Raw genomic sequence first — 27,578 nt, 5'->3', positions numbered from 1 at the left:
TCATTAAAATGGCGGACCCTTGTTTACACAGTATTTTATTTTCCTCTTTTAATCTTAATCATTTCTTTTTCTCTTTGACTATATTATCTGCAACTATATTTTACTTTTTTGTATATCATACATCATCTTCTAATCATTGTTTTTGTAGCAATTTTTCTATTGCCCACAATTTTTCATCCAAAACCACTTTCAATTCACCAAACACTCTTTTACATATTTTCCATTAGTATTACGCCACTTTTTTTCTGGCAGCCGATAACATAATTCTTTCCACTTTATCCCAAGCAATTTTCACATCATCTATTATGTTCAAATACCAATCATCCTACTGGGAGAATCTGTCCACTACTATTCTTTCAGCTAGAACTCATACTTATTTCTTGTCAAAACTGTTCTTTTTTTTTTACTTGAAATATCTCTCATTTCTCTCATGTTCATTTCACTCAAAACCCACTCCTGGCACTACCAAAAATGCTCAATCCCACATTCAGAACCTTTCATCCCCCTTGTAATCTTCATTTATTCTCTAAGCCTTCTATCATAAATAATCATATATTTGCAATATTTGTTGGCTAGTCTACATCAGATGCTGCCAGAACTTACAATAAAATAAAGTGTGCATATAAAAATGGAAGAAATGCATAAATCCAAATCCTATAATAATCAATTTTTGAAATATTTTTGAAATAATATTCATTCTTTTTATACTCATAAGATACATATATTAAATATATATAGAAATATATTTGCTTTCCATACTAAAAGGAAATTATATTCATTCTCTCTCTCCCTCCCTCCCTCTCTTTCTCTCTCTCTGTGTACAGAGTTTCTGAAGGAATAAATATTATAAACAGATTTATGCCTAAACTAAATCTTCAAAACAGATCTAAGTAGATGCTCATTAAAGCCTCAATTTTCACTTGTTTCTGGATCTCTAAATAGCCCAATAATTTTTCTGCATTTTTTCATCCCATTACCATATTATTCATGTTGCTTGAATATTTTTCCCACCAAATTGTTCATTCAGAATGTTGAAAGTTAATATTTGAGTCTTACATTACCATTTACTAGACTCTTAACAATCTATAGACTCCTATTTTAGTACATACATACATACATACACGGGGGGAAGGGAGAGAGAACAAAGGTTATTGATCTTTTTATTCCTAATTAATTCTACGGTTTCAATTTTCTAGATGTCTTTGTCAAGTAGAACCCACAAAATGATATCTTCTTTAGATCAAAATGATATCTTCTATAGATTCAGATATATGAGATACCAAATTTCTTTCAGTATATTCATTAATTCGGGCTTTTTACCATTTATTCCTATTATATTCCAAGTCACAATCTTTCATATGACATGCCTATCACTAGCTAAGCCTACAGATATTGACTTCTGCAACCAAACAGGTTTTGGTCAATTGAGGCTTTCATAGAGTACTTTTAAGAAGCACTGAAAAGGTATAGATCAGATTACTATCCTTGGCCACAATTGCACCAGATGGACATAATATTCCCTGCTAAAAGTTTGGGTAAGGATAGTTTGGGCACTTTTAAACCACAAATCTAACCAAAGCTGATATTTATTTTCTGCAAACTCACGCTATTCTATAAAAGCTAGGATCCTTAAAGACTATCTTGAAAGTTAACATCCTGTTGTTCACATTTTATAAGTGTATATTTTGTATTAAGAAAACAAAGGTTATTGAATCTTTTTAAAAAGTATGTCATTTGGTAAAATAATGTTTTACTGCTTTAAATATATTAATTGAATAACAATTCACATTAAAAAAAACACATCCTTTTTATGGTAGATGAAGAAATATATGTAGCCAGCAAGGAATTTTACAGCAGCACAATATATCTTAAATTAAAAATCAAATGTAACTTGCCCAGAACTGATACAATAGTTTTCAAAGTGTTAGCCACTATATTCACATGGAGCTTTCTTAAACAATTTTTTACCCAAGATAATAATATATAATATAATAATAATGCTGGCTGTTTGCTGAAGTCTGTATTTATTAGGATGTTATGTATAGTATAAGATGAAGAGTGCAGGAAACACAACAAATAAAACCATACTCATTAATATCAGCTATGAAAACAAGAATATGCTACTACCTTAGTAGGATAAGAGACAAGAGGCATTGTTAACATAAAAGCCAGAGACACAACCTTAAGAGGATAAGTATGAAGAGAGGCTATGTTCTGGAAGTTATCTGCTATCTCATTTTAGTAATATATTCTCATCCCACTATCCAATGGTTTATTTATACTTGCAAACAGAAAAGCAATTATAAAGCATGACAGTGGTGGAGCAAGGGGAAAAGACTTAATCAGTTGATGATAATTATGTCAGTAATTAAATCCAACACTAAATAATATTGGATTACAACCAAGAGCATGGGAAGAGCGTTGCAAAAAGCTAGTTGGGGACGATAGTAAAATATTTAGGAGAGTAATTATAGGCAAGAAATATTAAAAAAAAGAGAGAGATGTAACAGTATAGTAGAGGCAGGCATATTTCCATATGGGGAAAAGGCATAACATAGTCACCGAGCGCTGCAAAAAACACCCAGCTTATTTATAAAGAATCAGGCAGATGATGATGAAAAAGACCTGGGTTTGCCTGAGATCATGAAGACTTGCGACTAGAGTCATAAACAATCAGGACTAGATGCATAAAGCAATGTAGTTTGGGGTTTAAAAAAACCCTCTCTCTGGTTGCTCAATGCAAAGAAGGGTCTTTCCCCAACATGCTACACCCACTTGGGCCCCATTTTATCTGGAGATGGTGAAGCTGCAAATCGAATCGAATTCTTTATTGGCCAAGTGTGATTGGACACACAAGGGATTTGTCTTTGGTGCATATGCTCTCAGTGTACATAAAGAAAAAAATAAAATATATTCGTCAAGAATCGAATGTACCTATGGCTTGACAAAGACTTAAGAGTCATTGCATAAGCTTCAGCGGGCTACCATACCCTTCCCCCCCACCCATACGTGGATGCCAAGCCATTATATACACCGAAGCAAACTCGAAAGGAGGTTTGGGGTCAGAGCCTGATCAGAGCTCCACAGGGCAAACCGGAGGAGAAAGTGACGGCTTGCCCGTCGTTGTCCAGGACCATACCGAGACCATACCGAGGCAGGCTGCGTGGCAGACCGAAAAACCCTCAAGAATGGCTCCGGGGCAGGCAGAAAAACCGACGGCCTCGACCCCAAAAAAGGGAGGAAAGAGACTGGCGAGGAGGAGAAGAGGGGAGGGTGACAGACAGACAGACGGACGGACGGACTGCGGCAACCTTTTCTAACTTGGCGACCTCCAGCCGGGTCCGATTACAGCCTAGGCAGCCTGCCCGACGGAGAGCGATGGGACCTGTAGTTTGGCACATCTGGAGGCCAGCAGGTTGGGGAAAGGCGGCGTCCGAAAGTCACCGGGGTGGGGGTGGGGGGTGAGGTAGGAAGGAAGGAAGGAAGGAAAAGAGGGCGGCGACCGCCCGGCCCAACCTCTGCAAGCGCCCCGACTCAACTCACCCGTCCTTCCGCTTGGCCTTGTAGACGTGCCCGTAGGTCCCCCTCCCCACCTTGCAGCCCTCGTACTCGAAGAGGTCCTCCACGCGTTCCCGCTCCCCGGTCAGCTTCACCTTGAAGTCATAGTCCATCTTCATTCAGCGCCCGGGCTGGCTGCCTCTTCAGACGGCAACCCACCACCCCGAGAAGCCCCCCGCCCGCCACCACCACCGCCGCCGCCGCCGCAGGCACCAGGGAGGAGGAGGAGGAGGTGGAGGAGGCCCCGCCGCCGCCGCGACGCGGACCATCCAGGTACAGTGGGGAGAAGAAGGGGGAAAGCGGCTGCGAGAGCGGGTGAGGCAAGGCGGAGCCCTCTATTCTTCCGCGCCTCCTCCTCGCCTTCCTCTCCTCCTCCTCCTCCTCCTCCCCGCTGCCGGCTCGAGAGCCACACAGGCAAAGCTGCTCTACGCCAGCCGGTATCTCGTTACTCGATATACGGCAATCGCGCCTGACCGCGCTGCTGCAAAAGAAGAGCGTCGCAAAGCGTCGCCTCTCTCTCTCTCTCTTTTCCGAGTCTCCCCTCGTCCTCGAGAGCGCACCACGTGGAATCCAACCGGCTCCGAGGCGGCCCCTCCTCCCCGGGCAGTTTCCCTCCCCGACATGCACCGCGCCATAGCTGCCAGCAAAAGACTTTGGCAGCAGCGCTACGGGAAATCAGCACGGGCCGTATTAAGAAACGTATATTCCAAGCGCCTTGGGAGCCGTCGTTACAACCCATTAACGAGCCGGATGTGAATTTGATGGATGCTGGGAGTTGGAGTTTACCGGCTGCGATCGGAGAAACTTGAGAAGAGGGGAAGCCAGGCGCATGCTGGGCGTTGTAGTTCACGTATGTGTTTGGAAAGGAGGAGGTGGAGGGCGGGCGGGGGGGTTGTGCTCTAGTTTCCACGGAAACCTATTTCTGGAAACTGGTTTTGGGGTCTGAACTGTCATGGACTCGCGGTAAAGATTACATCTTTAAGGTACCTGATATCGAACATTAGCCTAGGAGCTACAGCAATTTTCAGAGCTGGCGTGGCATTAGGGCAGAATTGTGACCTAAATTTTAACCCCAACAAAACATTCCAGCTTTATTTTTTGGAAGGGGGGGAGTGGGTAATAAAGTGCTGATAACTTAAAAGATGCACCAGTTGAAGACTTGACCAAACTTCTCCATCTCCTAAAAAAAACAAGAGGAACTTCTTAACGTCTTTTATAAGCAAAGTATAGGTGATGTTAACAATGGTAATGTAATGGGCCCTGGGAATTCTGTTGACTTACAACAGCAGTTCTAGTTGTAGTTGTAAGCACGATATTACACAACCATATCTTGCAAAGTCCCCATTGATTTTGCTTGTTGAAATCCAGTAAGGCAGGTTGCAAATGGCAAATCACATGACTGCAGGATGCTGTGACCATTGTAATTGCTAGCTGGTTGCCAGGTGCCTGAATTATGACCCTGTGACCACAGAGATACTGCAACAATTGCAATGCTCATAAGACTCCTCATTTGAGAATTATCACCTGTTATGACCTGTCTCCTGCTGTGAAAAACACTACCTAAGCAGAGAGGTTTCTTCCATCATTTTTAATGGACATTTTTGATGGTGAAATCACAGTACTAGTTTGTCTCAAAACTTGGGTGCTATTATTATGCCATAAATTGTTTACTAGAGAGCTCTACCCCTGCAGACTGTCTACAGTACTGTGGTAATTTTTTACAGAGTCTTGCCACAGGCTGTCAATTTTTAAACCTACTTCGAAAGTTATGCCTTAGCTGAAGAGCTTTTGGTGCAGACATGACCAAGCAGTAATGTTAATCACAATTCAGCAAAAACACTGCAGCATGTTTTCATTTCTCTCTCTTCTCCTTGTCTGGTCAGTTTGATAAACATTTCATTGCCACTGTTTATATCAAACTGAGGTAATTTTTGGAAAAAAAAAAATCATTGACTGAGGATTGAAAATCCTAAAACTAACCATGCGAATTGCTGATTCACTAAACTGTATACTTAATCATTCTTTTATGATTCAGTTATATATCTTGACTTTATATAGGCCGTGCATATAAAGCAATTATTGATAAATGGGCAAGCCTATAACAAAAGTAAATTGCAGTGCCAAGCAAAAGATTTCATGGAACAATTACAAGTTTATTTTTGGAAACAAGCTTATAGTGACAAACCACACCGTTCTTTGTTTTAACTATTTTCATCATGCTTAAACAACAAATTTTGGATTAATATCAATATCTTTTTCTGTTAAAGTTTTATAATACAGTCTTTCTAAAATTGGTCTTTCCCGGTTGTACTTGGATTACAGTTTCCAGAATTCCCAGACTTTCCCAGTACTTTCCCAGGTTGGAAAAAAATTGTAGAGTATCTATTATTGAGATCTGCTTTATCATTTATCATTATTGGATTTCTATCCACCCTTTCACTGAGGAGTTTGAGGCAACATAAGACTATGCTTTCTCCAAAAAAAAACAAAAAAAAAAACCCTGTGGAATAGATTGCTTCAAACACAAGGGCAGTGTTATAAAGAGAATGAAACATCTGTATTTATTTTGGAAGTATGTAAGTTATAAGTAAGACCACATCCAGTTTTGATCACCATATTATTAAAAAGATGTTGAGACTCTGGATAGAGTGAAGAAAAGAGCAACAAAGATATTAGGGGACTGGAGGCTAAAACATGACGAACAGTTGCAGAAACTGGGCATGTCTAATCTAGTGAAAAGGAGGACTCAGGGTGACATGATAGCAGTGTCCCAATATTTGATGGGCTGCCACGTAGAAGAAGAGGTCAACCTATTTTCCAAAGCACCAGAAGGCATGACAAGAAATAATGGATGGAAACTAATCAAAGAGAGAAGCAATCTAGAATGAAGGAGAAATGCCCTAACAGTGAGAACAATTAACCATTGGAACGGCTTGCCTTCTGAAGCTGTGGGCACTCCATTACTGGAGCTTTTAAGAAGAGACTGGACAGCCATCTGTCTGGAATAGTATGGGATCTCCTGCTTGACCAGGAGTTGGACTTCTCTTCCAACTCTGTTACTCTGTTAAATATCTATCTCTGATATAATTAAACTGTTGCAATTTCTACAAAATAAAATATTACTAAGAGACCAAAGTATTTTATTGTATTCATTTTCCCAACATGTTTAGTTATTGCTGTTGTGTTCTTTCAGTTGGAACTCACTGGTTATGATCACACTATGTTTAAACCCAATCTTTAGAGAGATTTAGAAAGATTAGTTGCTACCTAATCTTTACTATTTTGATCTAGAATAATTATACTAACTGAATAAAGGACAATCATTTTAAAGAATGTGGTTCCTCTGCTTCCTTTTGTTCTCTTTTTCACTTATATCCCTTGTAGCAGAAAGTACTGTTAAAACTTTAGTATGTAAACAGCCCCTTTCCCACAGCCAGGTTGGAAGCAGAAGGCACGGCTTGAACACAGCAGCTTAATGAAGACCTTGGAAAACACGTTCTATCATTGCGAGGGACAATTTTGTTAGCCATTTGATGCTTAAATCTCATTTCCAGGCAACTGACTGGCAAGTAAAAAACTATTAATCTAGAATTATGAATCTAAATTAATGGATTTATGGTCATAGTTTCTTATAATTGGATTATTATGAGTAGTACTAAAGTCACTTTAGTAGTGATATGACTAGAGAAAAGTACTTCTAACAATTGATTTAGGATGCTTCAATTTAAAATAATATGAAAGATTATGAATTTGCACAACATGCTGGATCTTGAAATTACCCAGTTATGTATGAGGCATGAATGCAGCATGGTTACTGAAGAATATTATGACAGAAAGCAATTGATAACTTGCTAGGAGAGGAGCATATGAATCTTCAAAATTAGTTGGGTATTGACTAAGGCTAAGTTAGTTTTGGGATCAAGAAAGCTTTACCCCTGAGCATCAGAAAACAATATATCTACTGCTAATTATAGGTATTATACTTCTATATTCCCCACCTTTGCTGCTTGCTTTTTGGCCTTGTGATGTCTCTCTGGGACAATACAAGTACAAGTAATTCATGTGAGTTCAAATTATGCATTATTAGATTTAGTATGAATTGTAAACTAATGCCTGGTTACATTTAATGCAATCCAAAATTCAGTTAATTCAAGGCTAGTGTGTATGCAGTTGAGGCAAATGCCTGCACAATTGCATTTGAGGGTTCAGACACTGTTAATCATTATGTACAAAATGGAGAAAAAGATTTCATCAGAGGAAACAAGTACAATTTCAAAAAAGAACAGGCTCATTATATTAGAACAAAAATCTGATGTAATTCAATGACATAAACATGATCATGGCATAAAACAATAGCTGTATGAATCTATGGTAAACAGCTAAATTTAAATTAGAAGTATATTCTTTTACCATTTACTGTAATATTTCAGTCAGAGGTGGTATTCAGCAGGTTCTGACCAGTTCTGGATAACCAGTAGCGGAAATTTTGAGTAGTTCGAAGAACCAGCAAATACCACCTCTGACTGGAGATTTTACAGTATCCTTCCCTGCCACCCCCATCAAGCCACGCCCACAGAACCAGTAGTAAAAAATTTTTGAAGCCCACCACTGATTTCAGTATATACAAGAAATTATACTGAAAAATTGTCATTGCCTATTTCCACAAGCTGGAACCAATTGCAGTATTTTCCATAGAAAATATTTCAGTTTTCCACTTTAAATAGGGCAAATTCAAATATGACCACTTTATGGAATTCATTAACTGAACTAATTGGGACCTGCCTGCCCTTTATACAACATATTAAATAAAAAATAGCCAACCACACTATTGCATATGCGAGCCACAACTATTGATTAATTTCTGGCTAGAGTAGGATGCAAATTCAGATAATTGGGTTGTGTTCCTCGCATGTGAGTTAACCATTTAATGAAACTAGCAAGGGTTTATATACAGATCAGAAAATACCAGTTATCCTCAGGAAATTCTGCAAAAACAAATTAGTATGATCTCGGGTACTTTCATGAACAGCCCATGGATCCAATCTTGCTATAGATGAATGAGATCACTTTAAACTTGCTACTCATAGAAGTAGTTTGCCATTGTTTTTTTTCCCTCTCTGCTACTTTTTCCATTTTCCCAGGATGGAAAATACCTGGGATTTCCTGGGTCCCCATCCTATCCGAAGATTAATCAAATCTGACCCCGCTTAGCTAATAATGCTAATGCTAATGCTAATGCTAATGCTGATAATAATAATTAATAATTAATAATAATAATAATCTCTCTCCCACCAGCGCGCCAGCCCATCCCAAGACTTGTCACCACGACTCGGTTTCCAACTCGCGAGAGAGCTGGCAGGAAAAAGGTAGTCGCCGGTCCGAAAAGGCCGTCACTCTTTCCGCTTTCGCGAGCAACTTCCCGTAAACCCTGCCGTTGCTCGGCGCGAGGAAAGGAGCGTTCGCGCGTGCGCATTCGCCCTGGAACCATGAGCTCGGGCGTCAGAACCCGACGGGATTGCTTTGCTGCCGCACCTCAACGACTGGTACGGTAGTTGGTTTGGTCCCTTTTCTGCCGCCCAGTGAAGATTAACGTGGGCTGCGATGGGGTTGTAAGAAAACCAGCCTTCGGCGGGCACCGGGGAGGGGGGGGAAGGGGGAGACAAAATAAGGAATTGCCGTTTTCCTGGCGAAGCTGTGATTTCCGGGCAATTGGCTGTTATACAGGAATTTATCTTTAGACTGCCGGCCTAAAGGGGTCAATTGGATGCTGCTCAACCCTGTTCTTTTCTTCCGTGGATGGCCGGTTGGTCGTGGTGTTCATCGTTCTACCATCCCGCCTCCGCCCCTCCTCTGAGTCTCCAGGCGAGGAGCGCCACCGACCAAGACGGAGAGAAATCCAGACAGGTAAAGAAAAAAGGGAATCCTAAATTGGTGTACTGTAAGATGCCTTTGGGAAAGGATCATTCTGCAAAAGCTTATGCCACAGTGAAGTTGCTGCTAGACTGACTGTAAGCGCCTTTGTGGTAATAGATTCAAAATCTGTTCCTGGTAAAGAAAAAGGAAGAGAACCCCCTAAATTGGTACGTTGTTAAGTTGCGAAGTTGTGTCCCACCCACTGCGACCCCATAGACAATGTTCCTCCAGGCCTTCCCGTCCTCTACCATCTTCTGGAGTCCATTTAAAGTTAAATTTATGCCATTTAAATTAGTCTACTGTAGACACAAAAGCATTGGAAAAGCATCAGTTTGCAAAAGCTTATGCTACAGTGAAGTTGCTGCTTTGTGGTAATAAATTAAAAATCTGTTCCTTGGGAACATCTCTTTCAGTGGAAGAAAAGAGTCACATAATCCTGAAATTGCTAGGACCCTTATATAAGGTATTTATTAGTCTTTTTCCAGAGTTATTAACACTCTTTATTTGCCGTTTCCTGAAACTAGTCCTTGGCAAAGGAATAAGGCACTTTATTTCAACTTGCTCTTAACCCTGTTCAGAGGAAGTTGTGTAGGGCAGGAAAATAGTAGTGGCATGTCAAGTTTAACTAGTTTTGTGGATTAGTTGTGTATTTATTTGCTGGGATAGCATTCCAATCCTTATTATTCCTCCATTTATTCACATAAGAGTGAGGATTGTCAAGATTTAATATTGTTAAATGAATATCTGTAAAAAGGAGCATCAAAAGGATTTCTAAGACTCTGCAGTCTGATATGAGTGGATCTGTACTTGTACTGCTTTATGTCATGACAGGTTCTTATTTTTAAAACTATGACTTGTACAGATATGATATATCTGCTATCATTGTGTTTTTTTAAAGAGGTAGTCATGATAGCATCTTCTAAAAGGTGAATCTATGGACATAATAGAGGAGAGACTGCTTGATGATCCTCTTGATCAATATTTTTTTTGCCTGTATAAATATTCAGCACATGTTTTCATTTTGTCATGAATAGGATTCAATTCCCTGCTCAAACAACTCTGGAAAACTGAAGATGCTCAGTAATCTCAGAGGATTATCAACATTACATAGTTCATAATTTTCTCTCCTTAGGAAAACAGAGGCGTGGAGGAAGGTAATTGATTTGAGAACTGCTTTAACTGTTGATTCTTCATTTTTATTAACTTTTATTAGCCTTTAAATACCTGGATGTATTTATTTTTAAATAAATAAAAATATTCCAATTCTGTAAATGAATAAATCTTACCCGCATTTTAATAAGTTATTTAGTCTCTTCTTAATTATTGAAATCAATTGTCTAATGAAGTATTTCTATGTAGTACAATTTTGATATTTGGCAATGGCTAATGGCATCATATTACCTGGTAGCTTTGCAAAATATTTTCACAATTCTTTAAATGTAAAATGCATTTATGAAACTATCCTTAACATGGCTTTGCAGGATATATAACTGTTGAAGGAATTAGTGATGCTCAACCTGCATTCAAAATTAAACATGCTTCTCTGTGTTTATAATGAGTGACATAGATTTGACATATTGTGATATAGTCCTTAATGGAGGGTCTGCTAAAAGTTCTTTGTGATGTTTGCAGATAAATAATGACATGGCAAATTTTATCTAGCTTATGGAATAGACTCCAGTGTATAGAATAGTCTCCCTGGAAGTATGTGTAACCCTACTTTTTGCAGTTCTGCAAACCAGTGGTGGTATTCAATTTTTTTTACTACCGGTTCTGTGGGCGTGGCTATTTTGTGGTTGTGGCCTAGAGGTCATGTGACTGTGTGGGTGTGGCTTATTTTGTGGGCGTAGCTTGGTGGTTATGTGACTGGCTGGGCGCGGCTTGGTGGTCATGTGACTGGCTGGGCATGGCTTTGCGGTCATGTGACTGGGCATGGCTTGGCAGTCATGTGACTGGCTGGGCATGGCTTGGCGGTCATGTGACTGGCTGGGCGGAATATTTCCTCTAAAAAGAAAAGTAAAAACTCAAGAAAGGCAGAAACTCAGTCCCCCCAACCTTTGCTAATGGGCCATTACTCTGGCCTGGGCCAATCTATTTTACATAACAAAGATCTACTCCAGGTAGAGCTATATTAGGAATTGCCCAAAGCCCTTTCATTACATCATCATCCAGCAAGGCTCAACCAAGCCTGGGACTCAGGACAACCTACAGAGTTGCCCCTGCATGGTCATTTGGATTGGCAGCAGACCCACAAAACTACACAACTGAAAACACACTCCCTACACAACTGAAAACCACACACACACACACACACACACACACAAAACAGATACAGCTGGAAAAATCTAAAAATACAGCTTTAATTTATAGGCACATAACATTTCACACAATTTAAAAGAACTTCCATACACACACAATGACAACCTCACAAAAATCAGGGGACTGCAAACTTGACAGCTTTAAAACTTGTGGACTTCAACTCCCAGAATTCCTCCTCCAAGTTTGAAGACCCTTCTTTTAAATCAGGGGACTTCTGTTAGGAATATGCGCTCATTCTCCTAACGGGGAATTACCTAAGTCCACAAGACTTAAAACTTGATGAGTTTGAAGACCCCTGCCCTGATTTAAATAAGAAAAAAAGCCACTTACTTACCTAATTGAAAAAAGCAGGCAGGCATTGAGCTGGATGCAGCACAAGCAACACAGAAGGCGTCTGAAGGAGGTAAGTGCTGCTTGTTGGAGGCTGGAGGGGGAGGGAGGTGGATTAGTTTAACAAGGCTGGCTAGGCTGGAGCCTATGGGCATCAGCCTGGGCAGCAAGGACCTCCGAGGGCTTTTAGAAGCCCGTGAGGGGGGAGGGCGATCGCAGTGAAGCTCGGGACGAGGCTGGGGTGAGGGAAGGAGCTCCAGGTGACTTTGGCAATGCGGCACAAGCCATCACGACGCCTTGGCCAGCTACATGAGGCCCCGGGCTGGAGGCCATGGCCTCCGGAGGCCCAGGGCAAGGCCAGGCAGCGGCAAGGAGGTCCACGGGCTTTTGGAAGCCCGGGGGCGGGTGGCCGCAAGGGTAGCTGCCAGCCTACAAGGGACCCGTGGCGGCTTGGGTTATGCCAGGCTGCGGATTGAGGCCACAGCCGGCAAGGAGCTCCATGGGCTTTTGGAAGCCCGGCGGCAGGGGCGGGTGGCCGCAAGGGTAGTGGCCGGCCCACAAGGGACCCGCGGCAGTTTGGGGAGCTATGCCAGGCCACGGATTGAGGCCGCGGCTGGCGGAGGATGCTGGAAGCTCAGGGCAAGGCTTGCCGGCGGGAAGGAACCCCAGGGTTCGGGCTGGGCACTGGGGGCTCAGTGTTCTATATATGTTTATTGTGTAATAATTTATATTGTATACATTGGAACTTCACAATTCATGCTGTGCCACAAAGAAATTCAGTGTACAGTTCATTGCATGGATATATTGAATTGATAAATATGTGGACGTGTTATTGTTTCTTCTTTAGTAACTTTAAAACCATATGGAACATTCAATTGATTCACTTGGTTTTTTTTCTTCCTTTTTTAAAATAGTTTATTTCTTCCAAAATGGCTTGTTCCACAACTTGCTCAGGGGAAAATGGAGAACAGGCCACTTCACAGAATAACAGTGGTGATAATGAGAGGCAATGGCAGCAGGAACGCCTCAACAGAGAGGAAGCTTATTATCAATTCATTAATGCACTTAGTGATGAAGACTACAGGTTAATGAGGGATCGTAACCTACTTGGGACTCCAGGTGACTCTTAGTTTAAAATACTTTACATCTAATGTAATACTGAATTATCTGCAGTTTGATAATTAAAATTAATTCAAATAATACTTTAGCTTTTATGTTCAAATTGCACACAGAATTTACTGTATCATGTAACATGATAGATAAGTGATACCATTTGCTACTTATATGCCCTGAAACTTAGTGAGAAATACATTTAATTCTATTTATTTAAATTTTATTTCATTGATTATACTTTTACCAGGATTTTTAAAATACGTATTACAAATTATTTTCATTTAAACTTTTTTGGTTGATTTTGGATAAAGCTTACAGAAAGTAAGTACAAAGTACCCTGTTTCTCCAACAATACGGCCTCCCCCAATAGGAAGTCCCAGCATGTTTTATAGGCATGAAATGAAATTAAGCCCCTCCCCCAAATTAAGGCCTATATTAAAACATGTGAAATGGGGGGAATGGTGGGGGGCTTGCCGTTAGGAAGTACTTTTGTTGCACACCCGGATATGATGCTGCCTGCATTGACCCCGATACGAAGTGCCACTCCAACGCCGAGGTCAACATCCAAGCCGTCGCTGCCCGCCCGCCCGAAGATGCAAGGGGGGGAATTAAGTCACCCCCAAAAAGACGGCCTAGCCATTTTTTCGGGCTCAAAAAAAAATAAGACCCGGCCTTGTTATATGAGAAACACGGTAGAGCAAATACAGTTTCTTAAATCTCAGATAACAGCATTGCATAGAAGAAATACACAATAGTTTGAGGTCACTTACCTTTTTAGGCAAATGGCTTACAATTGCAAGGAAAAGTTATGAAAGATTTTGCAGTTTATGCATATTAAAAGTTTTTTTACCATTCTGATTTTCCATTTATTTCTTTAAAAAAATTCAATTGTAATAGTAGCTATTGTTTTGTCTGTTCGTGTGCATTCAGATAATAAAATTAACAGCATAAAACAAACTCTTCTAGGGGAAATAACAGCAGATGAGCTACAGCAACGTTTGCAAAGTGCAAAGGAAAATCAGTCATCCCAGTCTGAGCCAGAAAATAGAGAATGGGAAGGTAATACTACTGCATGTAAACTACTAACTTCCTTCCTTCTTCCCTCCCTCCCTCCTTTCTTTCTTGTTCTTTAATTAATATAATGCTGGGGAAAATGCAATTTATATGTATGCTTCAGAAAAAAAAAAATTTATTAGAGTCATCAACCAACATGCTTTTCTGAAGCTAAGGAAAAAGATTATTTGTGGAGAATTGTAAAAAGAAATTAAGGAAAATAGGGTTGGAATTTGGAAAAAGTGCTTGTTGGAAAACGTTTGATACTTTATTTCTAGGGGGAAAGCTGCAAAATACCTATGCTGTTGCTTTAGTTAGCCCATTTGTTTATTCCCCCCCACCCACTTGTATTATTTTTATAAATAACTCGAGGCAAGAAACCTACATAATGCTCCTTCCTCCTTTTATTTTCACCCCTATAACAACCTTGTGAGATGAATTGGGCTGAGAGAAAGTGACTGGCCCAAGGTCACCCAGCTGGTCTTCATGACTAAGGCGGGGCTAGAACTCACAATCTTCTGGTTTCTATCTTGGTCCTTAACCACTAAACCGAACTAGATATCAGATATGGCTGGTGAATGTTTAGATGGAAGATGAAGACTAACAAGCATACCTTGTTAGAAGGGATAGATATTCTGTATTTTTTCAGAAGCATTAAGAATGCATAAATAAATTGTAATTGAAAAATCTAGGGATATTTCAGCTAATGGAAATATTTTACTTTTCTCTTTAACTATCCATCTTATTATGAACTTTGCTTATTATGGGATGGGATACCATTTTATATTCTTTCTTTGTATACATTGGACCAAGTTAAAAACTTTAGAGAGTTAATTGACATGAAATTTTACAAATAACTTACTAATTTTGAAATATTTTTATTCAAAACATTGATAATATAGAATATATAAATATATACCTATAATCTCTATCCTATTTGGGGTAATTGATATAGCTCATGTATTACACTATTGAAAGCAATTACTGGTTTTTGACATGAAAATGGAAGTTGTATTTAGCTCTCTGTGATGAAATAATATAGTATAGAAAAGGATAATATATTGGATTACACTTCATATTATTTCTGTAAGGAGCATGTATTCATATTATCAAGTGACACTCATACTTAATTGCCTTATCTAAATGAAATCAAACCAAAACTCCTAAAAATGTATTTCTTTAATTACTCACAGATTCAGAGGCGCTTGGGGAAAACATAACCAGCAACTCCTTGCTTGAGTGGCTGAACACATTTCATCATACAGGAAATTCCACACATAGTGGCCAGAGTGGAAACCAGAGTTGGAGAGCTGTAAGCCAGGCAAACCCAAGTAGTGGAGAATTCCGATTTAGTCTTGAAATAAATATAAACCACGAACAGAACAATGATACTGCTCCTGGGGAACAACTGAATGAGTTCTTACATGGCCATTCCAGTAGAATGCATATGGAAAATAGACCTGTAATTGCAAATAGCCCAGTAGCCAGCCGAACTAGGAGCAGGACATTAGCTAATTCTGTTGGCCGTGGATTTGTCTCATCAGGAATTGGAAACACTAGTGGTTTGCTGACTCAGAATGCTGAAGAAAATTCTCGATTCTTCTCTGGTAGACTTGGAGCTAGAAGTTCAGCAAGTTCAACACCTAACAGCCTTTTAGACGACAATGAACACAACATCATTAGGCAGAGGAGAACACAAAGAGTGACTCCAGTAAGATATCACAGAGGGAGAGCAAGAACTCGAAGAAATTCAAGGCAAAGGACGGAAGTTTTAAGATTAAGATCAACTTTTAGAGGCCAATTCCAGTCTCTATTGGAAAATGGGCAACCAGTCAATATACAACAAACGCATGCAGGAGCTAATAGGGCACACACAACCCAGCCTTCTCCAGAACAAACTGAGGAACAAGCATCGTCACTCGGTATAACTTTGGAAGAGGAAGAATCAGTAAGAGATGTAGCTGCATCTAGAAGGCATCCTAGTATTACATTAGATCTTCAGGTGAGGAGAATTCGTTCCAGAGAAAATAGAGATCGTGACAGTATTGCTTCTAGAACTCGTTCGAGAGCAGGCACGGCAGACAACTTGGTGACTCTCGAAAGTGATAACGAAGGATTTATTCAGAATGTTTCACGATCTGAATATGCAGGAGTACGGACATACGTTAACACTATACGGATACCTCTTCATAGGGCATCAGATGCTGGACTTGGTGAGTCTTCATCAGTGGCTGTCAGATCAATTTTAAGGCAAATTATGACTGGATTTGGAGAGCTAAGCTCCTTAATGGATACAGAAACAGGTTCTGAAGCTGAGAGGAATAGTCAGCACTTGTCAGAAGTACAGCCCCCAGTGCCTAACTTAGAAACTTTAAATAATACTGATGTATTTAATGCAACTTTGCCTAGGGATAGATTAACTGAACAAGATAGCAGGCAGGGAGAAACAAATTCTATCCAACACCATCAAAATAATAATAACCCAAATAGCAGAGCTTCTTCATTTGTTGAAAATGGAACACTTCCCATCCTTCGCCTTGTACCTTATCTTTTATTAGAAGAAGATTCCAGTGACAACTTGAGAGGGTTGACCAAAGACCAGATTGATAATCTTTCTACCCGGAATTATGAGATTCCCCATTCAGAAGATGATGAAATAAGTAAGACGTGCAGCGTCTGCATTAATGAGTATGTTGTAGGAAACAAGCTAAGACAGTTACCGTGCATGCATGAATTCCATTTTCATTGTATTGATCGGTGGCTTTTTGAAAATTCCACTTGCCCAATTTGTCGGCAACCTGTAGTAACTTAATATTGCAGGCAGTAGAAGAATCCTCAAATCCAGAGGCCTCTTTTTTTTTTCTTTTAACTGACTTTGAATAATAAGAGAGGGTGTTTTAAATATGTTTAAAGTAGGAGAAAATCTGATGGTTTGCTAAAGGATCAACCTAACCTCCAAGTACAGATATAAGAGGTATAAGAGTAAATATTCAAATTACCTTAATGAAATTATATTTTTCTATATAATTTTGTTATGCATAGCACTTGAGTAATTCAGGAGCTTATGTTATTAATAACATACTTTTTATTGAGATTTCCATTTGTTTTCTGCAGTTATAAAGTAATGTTATTACTCTATTAATAATCCCCCTTTTAAGTTGCCAAAGAACGAAGATTGGAGCATCTGGCAAAAAGGTACTTGCTATTTGAAGTGCTTTTTATATACAATGTATATTTTTATGGACTACACTGAACATTTGGCTTTATTTATTTGTTTTATATAAGTTTTGCATGCTTTTTATACAGTTTCTCACTGACACATTAAGGTTTAAATCTTAAGTTCAATTGAAATTCAATTCACTCGACTGATTTGGGCAGTCCGTATTTTAGCATATACAGGCCTAAGGTTAGAGTGGATGATTGCTAATCCTTACTTGCCACTTCTCTGGTCATTTCAGAACATTCAGAAAGGAGTGTATATTTAATATGGCCACGCAGCACTTTGGATACAAAAGGAAAATGATGTTTTGGAATGTTGCAGGAATGTTCATGTGGCCCTTGGCAACTTCTTGAAAGTTTGGCCATACACCCATCTTCGTTCCAGATTAGCATAATCACAGTTTAGCCTTGGGAAAGAGGCTTTAGTTAAAAGAGTTGTCAAAAGATGACTGATACCCAAGCGCAGCACTGTGTTCCTTTCAAATCCAAAGCACTGCACACCCAACATATTTAATGCATTTGACACACATGAAGACAGACTAATTTTAAAAGAATTTTAATTTGTACATGAACAAGGGCAACAATCATACTTCCTTAACACCATGCATGGTTCCTTTTTATAAGCAACATTATCAGTTTGCTGTGAACAAAAAGCATGTAATTATTATATTAAAATGGAGAATTTCCAGAGGATTTTGTTAAGAGAGAATGTACTGTAAGATATCAGAAACATCTGTATTCTTGGGTTGAAAGCATATTATATCAATACCTGATAAATAAAACTACAAAAATGGAAAAGTTGTGAATCATTTATGTCATCTAAAATACGAGTGACATCATTGAGGTATTGCTTGTTCCTTTCTTGCAGCTAGTTGAACCTGTTGAGCTTGGTTTGTAGTAAATAGCTTAAAGACAAGTATATATCAATTAATTTTAGAATATCTTGTATGTTGTTTCCCCATAGAATGGGGTGAACAGTCTAGGGAGCCACAGCATTTCCTGAAATAATTTTTCTCTTGCAGTAGTACATATGGTATCTTTTTGATCACAGTAAACATGGACAAGCAGTCCACTCCAGATGTTAAAATGATAAAATGCAATAGCACTTAAACGTACATATTACTTTGTCGGGCTTTACACTATGGGTAGATCACAGGTGGTCTTTCCTTTTTCCCTCCTTTCTTATATCCAACAAAAATATTGTTCAGTGGATCTCCTTTTATTGTTTCCTCAATTAAAAAAACCCTAAACAAATGTTTCCTGTTCTTTATCTATATTGGCCTCTAGCATCAGCAAACAACAGGATATTAAACCTGAATACAAAGTAGAACACAGAAAACTGTATTTGGTAGGTAGTCCTTGAATTAGAACCAAAACTGAGCCTGGAATTTTGTTGTAAGTCATTAAGGTTGTTGAACATGTAACCTGACTCAATTTTACAATAGTTTTTGCAATGTTATTAAGCAAGTCATTGGTGGTTAAGCAAATCACATGGTTGTTTAATGTTGCTGTTAAGTGAATCCAGCATATCCAATGGGCATTTTTGTTATTCTCTAATGCAAAACATTAAAAAAGTTGCAAATTGCAGTCACACAATCATGATTGCCAAGTGATCACGGGATGTGTATGTGTGGTAGTCATGTCAATGACAGATCATAAGTAGCTTTTAGCTATTGGTCATTAAGCAAGGAGTACCTGTAGGTGTGATGTATGTGTGTATCTGTGTGATCACATTATCTGAAACAAAAAGGAATCTAAAGTAGAATTCCTTTCATGAAAAGGAATTCACAACCTATTATTTAGGTCCCCCCCCCCCCCATGGTGCACTCATTACCACTGTAACAGATCCCAATGATCTTGCGGCTGGTTGCCCTCTTTTTCTTTCCAGCTTTCCAGCATTAGAGCCTTTTCCAAATAGCTGAGCCTTCATATAATGTGCCCAAAGTAGGTTAATTTAAATCTCAAGTGAAAATTCTGGTTTGACTTGTTCAGTGATCCATCAGTTTGTTTTCTTGGCTGCCCATGGCATTTGCAGGAGACTTCTAAAATTCACAGGTGTCAGTATCCTTCCTGTTCTGCTTTTTTAAAGTCCAACTCTAGCTGTCAAAGGAAATATCATAGTTTGTCCAGTTCCGATCTTTATAGGTATAGAATTATTCCAGCATATGAGCATCTTTTCCAAGGTCTTCGTGGTTGCTAATCTGCAGCTTGTTTACAAAAATCAGAACCAGAATTTAATTCCTCTCTTTCTCACAGCATTGTATATGTCAATGTTAAAAGGCTTTTTTTTTTTTTGGAGGAAGGGGAAATTTGATACACATGTGCAAGATTTAAAGCATCTAAACAATTAAAAAAAAATCTTAAGTAACTAACTTCTTAGAGCATCTGCAAATGGTGCACATGGTTTTAGAGACCCCTGTAAGAGTTAGAATAGGAGGGGGCTAGGGAAGAAGAGTTCTTCCATAGTTTACCCAAGATGGTGAAAGGTGTGACCAGCTAAGCAGAGGCCTAAGAATTCAAGGACAAAGAATGGAAGAGGTTCAGCGGTCATCTTCAGTGGATTGGGAAGGCAGATGCTTTTTTGGAAAAGAACCAAATCAATGCCAGAACAGAAAAATCCCTAACAAAGCAATCCTACTAAAAAAAAAAGGTGCTTCAGAGGCTAGCTGGGTTTTTCATAGAAGATTGAATTATTGAACAGAGAGCAGTGTCTTTCTTCCCCGTTTTTGACTAGTCCAAGGCTTTTCTTCCTTGGAAATACAAGCTAGTTAGAGGGAATAGCTTTATTATAGAATTACAAAAAGCCTGCAGTTAAGCATCTGGGGGAGAAGGGTAGATGCATTTGACACGTAAGAAACTAAGGAATGTTTAGACAGGTGTGATAAATACGCTGGATTTTTTTTGTTAAGTTTCAATATTCACATGTGCACACTGTACTCAGAAGAGGAACAAGACAGTCTATACTATATATACACAAGCTCTTTCTGTTCATTATTGTAATCCTTCGTAAACAGTAATAAATGTCAACTGTGATGAACATCACATCCTGTGTATATCTGGACTGGTTTCTTGTCCTTACACATCCTCGGGGGATAGATGAAAATCCTATCCCCATCAACTCATCCACCAAATCTGTATGTTTTTCACAAACATGTTTTTTCCCCTCTTCTGATTTTTTTTAAAATACTGGTTATACAAATTTTGTATACTGAGTATGCAAATGCTTTACAATTCTTACTGGAATTGTTACAAATTTGATCATCTTAATGACTTGAAAATGACTTGTTTTTGTTTATCCTTTACAAACAGGAGCCTTTGTTGCTGCAATTACTGTATAAACTGGTAAAGTATGCTATGAGTAGTGGGAATATATGAATATTAGCAAAGAACATTGCTTTTCAATTGTTACAGTTTAAATTTAGATAAAATAGGTTTTGAAATAGAGTAAGCTAAGACAGGTTTCAACAGAAATCTTATATAAATTGAACTTTAGGGCACCGATAAAATATTTTGGGGAGGGAATGTAGTTGCTGCCAATATAATGTATGTATTCCTTTATTTGTCTTAAAGCATGTTTATTGCATACTTCTGATAAAACTCTAAAAGCAGCTGAAAGTTCAAGTTTAAAAAACACTGTCCTTTGGATGCCTCAGATTATCTAAAGGCATGGCACTAAAACATCAAAAGGTATATAAGGCAGATTGGAAGAAAGAAAATGTAGGCACAAATGTTTACAGTTCCAATTCTTCTAAAGACTAGATGTGATAGAAAGAGCTCAGGATTCTTGATGGAATGACTAGGGACAACGGAATGACTATCCAGTAATAAGAAAAAAGCTGAGCCAGTTTGATAGAACAGTTTTACTTCCCTTCCTTCTCTTTATTGCAGGCTATGGATTAGCTATTGTTGTTTCCAGGGCTGTTTGTCAACTCCTCTTTATTTGAGGAAAGAGTATGCTCGACACATTATAAATAATATATAATATTGAGATAGGGTGATAATCATTTCATAAGAGTTAATAATCTACAATTACGGACTTTGAACAGATCATTATTTCAAACACATCATTACTTCAGTGAAAGAACAGTAGGCTCATTAGAAGGATAAACAACTTCAAGATACTATAGCTACCATAGTATTTAAAATAAGGAGCTACTAAATCACGTTTCCTTTGTTCCATTTCTAAATCAAAGACCTTCACTGCATAGTTCATCTTGAAGGATTAATTCTGTTTTTTTGTTTTTTTTGTGGTTTTACAAATGCATAGCTTTTAGGGACTACAGCTTTTTTTATCATACTTGCAGAAAATTTTGGGATTTAAATCCCATCATCTGAAGGGTGATGAGGAAAGCAATGTTAGCATATGTCAATAGCCATAAAACTGTTAAAAGAATATTAAAAAGTGGATGAGAAAGGTCATAGAATTGCCAATTTGCTGCACCCAATATACTACTAGATCAGTTGAAAGATTTCCTTCAATGCCAAAGAATTTCACATTCATGGCATATTTCTATGATTTCTAGTAGTATTACAGAGCTTTCTCCTAATACTTTTAAAAATTTCAGTTAAAGACCAAATCTTGCATGTTGTAGCACTTTGTCCGAGATATTACATCAAAACGTCTTAATCGGGTACCAAAACAGCTTATTGCATTTTCTCTCTTTCTTAGGCAATTGTCTCTTCCTCTTTGCCAGTGGGGAATAGTCAGTCTTGGAAAGTTGTAAAAAAACAGACTTGGGACCGAAGACTCATTGATTTTAAGCCCAGTCTGGCCCTCCACCATGATTCCAATACCTTTATTATTTAAACCTGTTTCAGAATTGTTCTTCATTTATTCCATGAGATTAACTACTACTGGAAGAACTTGCTTTCTTCTGACCATAAACAAAAAAATCTGAGGAGGTGAAAACAGTGATCTTCCAACTTCTCTCCTGTTGGTTTGCAGCAAGCAAAGCTTTAGGACATTGAGAATTCTTAACAAGACCATTGGATTGTTCTGCCTACCACCACATTGCTTAAAATGCTTTTCTTTTAAAGTACTCTCACAGTTTACAAATGGAAAGCAGTAGAGCAAACATTACTGAAAATCAAGCCCTGAAAATCTGAGTTTTCCACCAGACATGTTTCTAAGATTTATTGTGTTTAGCCCTCATAAAAATTACGATTGTTGATTGCCTATACATTTTTTATATTTGGGAAAAATAAAAAGCATGTGATTATCACTTTAAAAAAAATAAGTAGCACATACTGGATCCAACTCCACAACATATGGATTCTTTAGAATTTGGATTCTTTTATAAAATTCATTGGACATTAACATTAATCAGTGGCAAGATTAACATATTTGTCACATAGAGGGGATCATTTTTTTAAACAATCGTCCCTCCTCTGTAACTATTGCACTGTTGCACCAACTACCAAACAGTTAATCAGTGCAACCACAGAGTAAGCTGACTCCTCACCCACTACTGGTCTCTTCGTTATCTTCAGCAGCACTTAGTGCATGCCCCCTTGGTGCATGCCCCCTTGGTATGCTACTAATGGTAGTAAGTGTACCCCCCAAAAAGCCATCATCAGGGGTGGAGGGTAACCAAGGGATCAAATGATTGTGTGTAGCATGACAATATCAGGCAAATGACACAAGTAATTTATGCATCATTATGGTTTCTATCAGATACCTATGTCTATCTTCATAAAAATTATTAACAAACGAATCCTTGAGATGTGTTATTGTGAAAATAGGTTCTCATGTTTTCAAAAGTAAATAATCTAATACTCCACCAGCTTGTTACGGTAGTAAGACTAAAAACAAAACAATCACTTATATTGCTTTATATAGAACAGGTTGGAGAAAGAAACATAAGAAAGCTGAATATGGATTGTATAAACAGAACTTGCATAGCTGCTGGAAATCTCTTATGGTATTTCTCAACTTTTCTACAAGTGATAGATTTTACTTAGAAGTTTTTAAATTCCTGTGTGGCTATTAGCTTACAGTTCTGGAGATACCTGACAAATGTTCTACTTCTAATATCAATATACTGCCTCTATTTCCTACCAGGAGACTGTTTTTTAAAAAAATCTTCTGCCTTTTTTTTTTTTTTGACTTACATGTTTTCTGTGTTTTGCATAACCTTACTTAGCATAAAAAGAAATAGTGTGATGGGTTGTATGTATGTACACATGCATTAAAAAATGGCCTCTTGGCAGAGATGGGAAAATTGACAAGTCTAATGAGAGAGAAATCTACAGATGCTTTTATTAAAGACTGGAGTCTGTTTATGGTTCATGTTACAACAGTAGAGAAAAATAGCTTCATGATAAAGGGTTTTATAGATTAAATAAGGGAAGATAATGATGAACAAGTAGAGATTACAGTGGGATAAAAGAATTAGATGGTTAATGAATTTCTGAGGAAAGAGGGTGAAGTGGACTTTATGTTTTGTAAGTTATATGTTTAGTTTTATATTTTCAGGCTTATGTTTTTGTATTGTGTTCAATGTTTATTTCATGTATATAATTTTAATAAAGTTTTACAAAATGGTCTCTAAATAATTTGTATTTAAGGCTTCTTTCATGGTTTTTTATGTAAGAATCCTATAGATTTAGTTTTTCATGTTATTCAGATCTGCAATATGTTAACAATAACTTTAAATTCATTGAACATTACAGAAAGAAATAAAAGATTAGATGAATTTTCTACTGCATGTCTGAAATCATTATGGCCATTTTAAGATATAATATCTGCAGAGCAATCTACATAAATGCCTTATTTTTAGGGAGATCTTAGTGGGCAGGAGAGCTATTAAAAGTGAAGGAATAAACATAAAGAAATGTAAAGTATTAGAATACTTGTTCAATTTGTATAATTGCTGTATAAATTCTATTTGGCAAGCAATTGTTTCACTTTGGTTAATTTTATTATGTCTTATGCAATCTTCACTGTACTGTAATTGCCTGTTTGGTTAAATAAGGAATCTAATTTGTGTCATTAACAGAGTAACAGTTGGAAGGGATCTTGGAGGTTTTCTAGTCCACCCCCCTCCTCAGGAAACCTGCTTGAAGCTTAATTAAAAGAACATTTTCTCAGTTCTAACTGAAACGAATCAGAAAACCCACTTAATGTTCTGGTGGAAAAGTGCATACATATACACATATTAGTCATAACACCCTAATAGAAAATTAGTAATTTTCTTGACTGTAAATTGCATGAAATCAGTAAAAAATGTATTAGTTCCCAGACCAGTCTTGCAAGATCAGTTTAGAAATCAATTTTTACCCCGAAAATATGTTCTCCCGTACACATTTATTTCATTTCTCTATGCCAAAGCTTGTGGCTCAGCGTCTTACACAACTCTGCCTCTCTGAGGTTTACTAGTTATGTATTCTTGAAACCCTTTACATTACTATACCTACATGATGGTGATTGATCATATAAATGCATTTATTACATTTATCAATTTTTAGTGCAAAGAACTGAGTTATGGACTTAAAATGTAAACATTTTAGAGCATGGTTGGAGGAGGAAGACAATTTAGAGGAAGTAGAAGGCCATAAAAAGTTTCCAAATACCATGATGCTCATCTCTATGGAAATTCATCTTTTCCATCCCCAAGTGTAGTGATGCAAGTATGAAAATTTGAATAGGAAATTAGAGTGTAGATACATTACGGGATGCTTTATTTGCTTTATTTATTGATAATTAATTCATCTGTATTGAATTTGGCCTCTGCTGTAGGACCAGTGGAAATGGATATTAATTTTAAATGAAAGAAAAATCCATCTCCATTGGTCCTAGAGTACAGGCCTGATCACTCTTTCCTGTTCTGCAATAAAGTAAATAACAATGTGCATAAATTTGTGCATAGAAGGCTTGCTTAAATTGCATCTGGTTTTCTTAAACAGTGTGTGCAAGGTAATGGGACAGTGACCCCTTTGCAGGTTTTTGGGAAACTTGGCAAGCACCTACTCTTGAATTTACTATTCCTATTTGGCTCTTGGGCTGCACATGTCCCACTACATATGTGGTAGTAGTGCAGTCTTCCAGCAGAAAAGACAAATACATTTCTAGGGACACAGCCAAAAACAGCTCAGTAAGTGCTGTTCTCGATTTTGCATGAACGGGTTGGGTCTGCTTGAATAGGAACACAATGAGTTCCTGCTGCCTTATTACAGGTAATGAGAAGCTTCATGTGATGCAGCTAATGAAGGGAATCGGTGCCCTTTCCTCTCCCGTAAACCACGCAACCCATGTTGCTCTCTTCTCCGTTCCTCCCTGCGTTCCCTAGGATGAAGAGGGGGTGACCCTGGGTTTTCCTCTGAATTCCCCTCTCCCTTGTTCTACCTCTCCCCTGCTCTGCCCAGATGGACCTTGCCCTTCCTCAGTTTTCTTCAATGGAGCCACACTCCCACTCCCTGTCAACTGTTCGGCTTCCTCCTCGGATTCAGACTCCAACGGGGCATGACATTTCCTCAAAAAACAGTCCATGGGCCAACAAAAATATTCTTTTTTATTTATTTATTCAAAACAGTTTTCCAACGAGGTTAACTTACACCTGCTGCCTCTGTGCATCTTGAAGGCACCTCTGCATGAGGCCCATCAAATGACTGCACCATTTACCGCACACTTGCTTTTGGTGTCTGCTATCCCACCACCTCTCCACACCAGCCACGGATCTGTCCTCCTCTGAGGGTCACTCTGTGGGGATGGTGATTAATATTCCTAAAACGCAAAAGCAATTTATCAGATTAGCAGAGTTGGAAGGGACCTTGCAGGTCATCTAACCCAACCCCCTGCCCAAGCAGGGAGACCCCGTCTACACCCTTTCTGACAGATGGCAGTCCAGGCTCTTCTGGAAAGCCTCCAGGGATGAAACTCCCAACAACTTCTGAAATGATTTTTCCCTGCACAAGGACAATGACAGGTGTCCGAATCCAATCCATTTCCCCCAATGGCAGACTGAACAGAAAGGAATCAAATGCAGCCCTCATGGGCATCCTATGAACCTAAAGGTGCCTTCAAAGTGTCTCTCAAAGGGCTAGAAAAAACCTTTTTCCCTGAAAAAGAGCATGAAGGGGCCATGAAGCCCTTGCCAGTCCCTGGCATTGAAAGCCCCGAGACCAACATGTGCAACAACCTCCCATGGGGAAAGGACAAACCATGGTGACAATATCTGCCCATTTACTTCTCCTGCCAGGCAATTCTAGAAACCTTCCTGGTTCTTCTCCGACCGCCACTTCCAGGCCACGTTGGGTGTTGCAAGCCGTCGCCTCTGGATGGGGAAAGGGGCTGCCTTTACAACACGGCCTGGCCAGTTCGCCGGATGATGGGAACCGGCGGGAACAGGGGTCGGTCTAGGACTGCCAAAGCGAGCGCTTAGCCCAGCCTACAGGACAAGATGCGCCAGGTGCGGAGCCAAGCTCCCCTCCTCTCAGCAGGGCCTACCGACTCCGGGGCGCGCTGCGTTCTGCGGCAAAAATCCCCGGAGTTTCGCAGCTGAAGAATCGAAGCACTTCAGCACGGGGGCCTCCCCCCCTCCCCGTCCCCCCCCCCACACACACTCCTCCTTCCCCGAGCTGCTCGGCTCCTGCCGCAACGAGCCGGGCAGCCCGAGACGCCGAGCCGCAGTGGCGACGGCGACTCGCCGCTTCGGCGCCGTCAGCGGGAGGGTTTGCGCGGGAGCGGGCCGGCGAGGAGGAGAGCAGATGGCGAGGTTACCGCTCCCTCCGCCGCCGGCCAGCCCTTAAAGCAGGCGCCGGGCGGAGAGCAGCCTCGCAGCATGGCGACTCCCCGCCGTCTCGACAAGGCGCTGAAGATGCACAGGAAGACCAAGATCCATTCGGCGGCTGGTGGGTGTGCGCGCGCGCGTCTGGTGAAAGAGGCTGGGAGGGGGAAGAGGGAAGCTGCATCCCCACCGAACTGTAATCCTACTCCGCGCGCAGCAGCAGACCCCTGCCGCTTCCCCCTCCCGTCCCCTCGAGTGCGCGTCTTCTTCCTTGAGAGTCATGTTGGGATTTAATGGCAACGCTGCGTTTCCCCCCCCCCCCACGCTTCGCTCATCTGGTCAATTCGC

The 27,578-nt window shown here is 39.5% G+C and overlaps 3 protein-coding genes across 16 annotated transcripts in view; 2 read left to right on the top strand and 1 right to left on the bottom strand.

The window, feature by feature from the left end:
- CDK8 (cyclin dependent kinase 8) overlaps positions 1–4,203 on the bottom strand; it is a 48,411-nt gene extending 44,208 nt beyond the window's left edge. For 2 of the 3 annotated variants that reach the window (XM_026675056.2, XM_026675057.2), the window contains exon 1: positions 3,544–4,203. In XM_026675056.2, the coding sequence (XP_026530841.1) occupies positions 3,544–3,677 (134 nt within the window). In that variant the 5' untranslated portion in view covers positions 3,678–4,203. The remainder of the gene's footprint in view (positions 1–3,543) is intronic. The other variant, XM_087966313.1, reaches the window with a different exon arrangement.
- Positions 4,204–4,414: 211 nt separating this feature from the next.
- On the top strand, positions 4,415–18,303 carry RNF6 (ring finger protein 6). Of its 2 annotated transcripts, XM_026675060.2 has the most exons (7): positions 4,415–4,541; positions 5,283–5,436; positions 8,854–9,462; positions 10,506–10,625; positions 13,035–13,239; positions 14,200–14,292; positions 15,480–18,303. In XM_026675060.2, the coding sequence occupies exons 5-7, from the start codon at positions 13,050–13,052 to the stop codon at positions 17,096–17,098; spliced, it is 1,902 nt and encodes a 633-aa protein (XP_026530845.2). In that variant the 5' UTR covers positions 4,415–4,541; positions 5,283–5,436; positions 8,854–9,462; positions 10,506–10,625; positions 13,035–13,049; the 3' UTR covers positions 17,099–18,303. The 2 variants fall into 2 exon arrangements, with proteins under 2 accessions (XP_026530845.2, XP_026530843.2); XM_026675058.2 differs by lacking the exon at positions 10,506–10,625.
- Positions 18,304–26,760: 8,457 nt separating this feature from the next.
- ATP8A2 (ATPase phospholipid transporting 8A2) overlaps positions 26,761–27,578 on the top strand; it is a 367,147-nt gene continuing 366,329 nt past the window's right edge. For 6 of the 11 annotated variants that reach the window (XM_087966309.1, XM_087966285.1, XM_087966283.1 and 3 more), the window contains exon 1: positions 26,761–27,354. Coding sequence is in view for 5 of the 11 variants with exons in the window: in XM_087966285.1 (XP_087822411.1) it covers positions 27,285–27,354 (70 nt within the window). In the remaining 6 variants the exon portion in view is untranslated. The remainder of the gene's footprint in view (positions 27,355–27,578) is intronic. The other 5 variants (XM_087966303.1, XM_087966312.1, XM_087966298.1 and 2 more) reach the window with 4 other exon arrangements.

The sequence above is a fragment of the Notechis scutatus genome, chromosome 5 (genome assembly GCF_049901735.1).
Source record: "Notechis scutatus isolate UNSWTSFEM ecotype Mainland chromosome 5, rNotScu1.2, whole genome shotgun sequence".
In the NCBI taxonomy this organism is placed as follows: Eukaryota; Metazoa; Chordata; class Lepidosauria; order Squamata; family Elapidae; genus Notechis; species Notechis scutatus.
This window is presented reverse-complemented; position numbering and strand designations above follow the sequence as displayed.

Bases quoted from the DNA above. Each gene is read 5' to 3' on its own strand.
- RNF6 (XM_026675058.2), top strand. From the start codon at position 9,355: ATGGCCGGTTGGTCGTGGTGTTCATCGTTCTACCATCCCGCCTCCGCC. The intron at 9,463-13,034 runs GTAAAGAAAAAA...TTTTTAAAATAG, and splicing joins ACGGAGAGAAATCCAGACAG to TTTATTTCTTCCAAAATGGC. The intron at 13,240-14,199 runs GTGACTCTTAGT...AAACTCTTCTAG, and splicing joins TAACCTACTTGGGACTCCAG to GGGAAATAACAGCAGATGAG.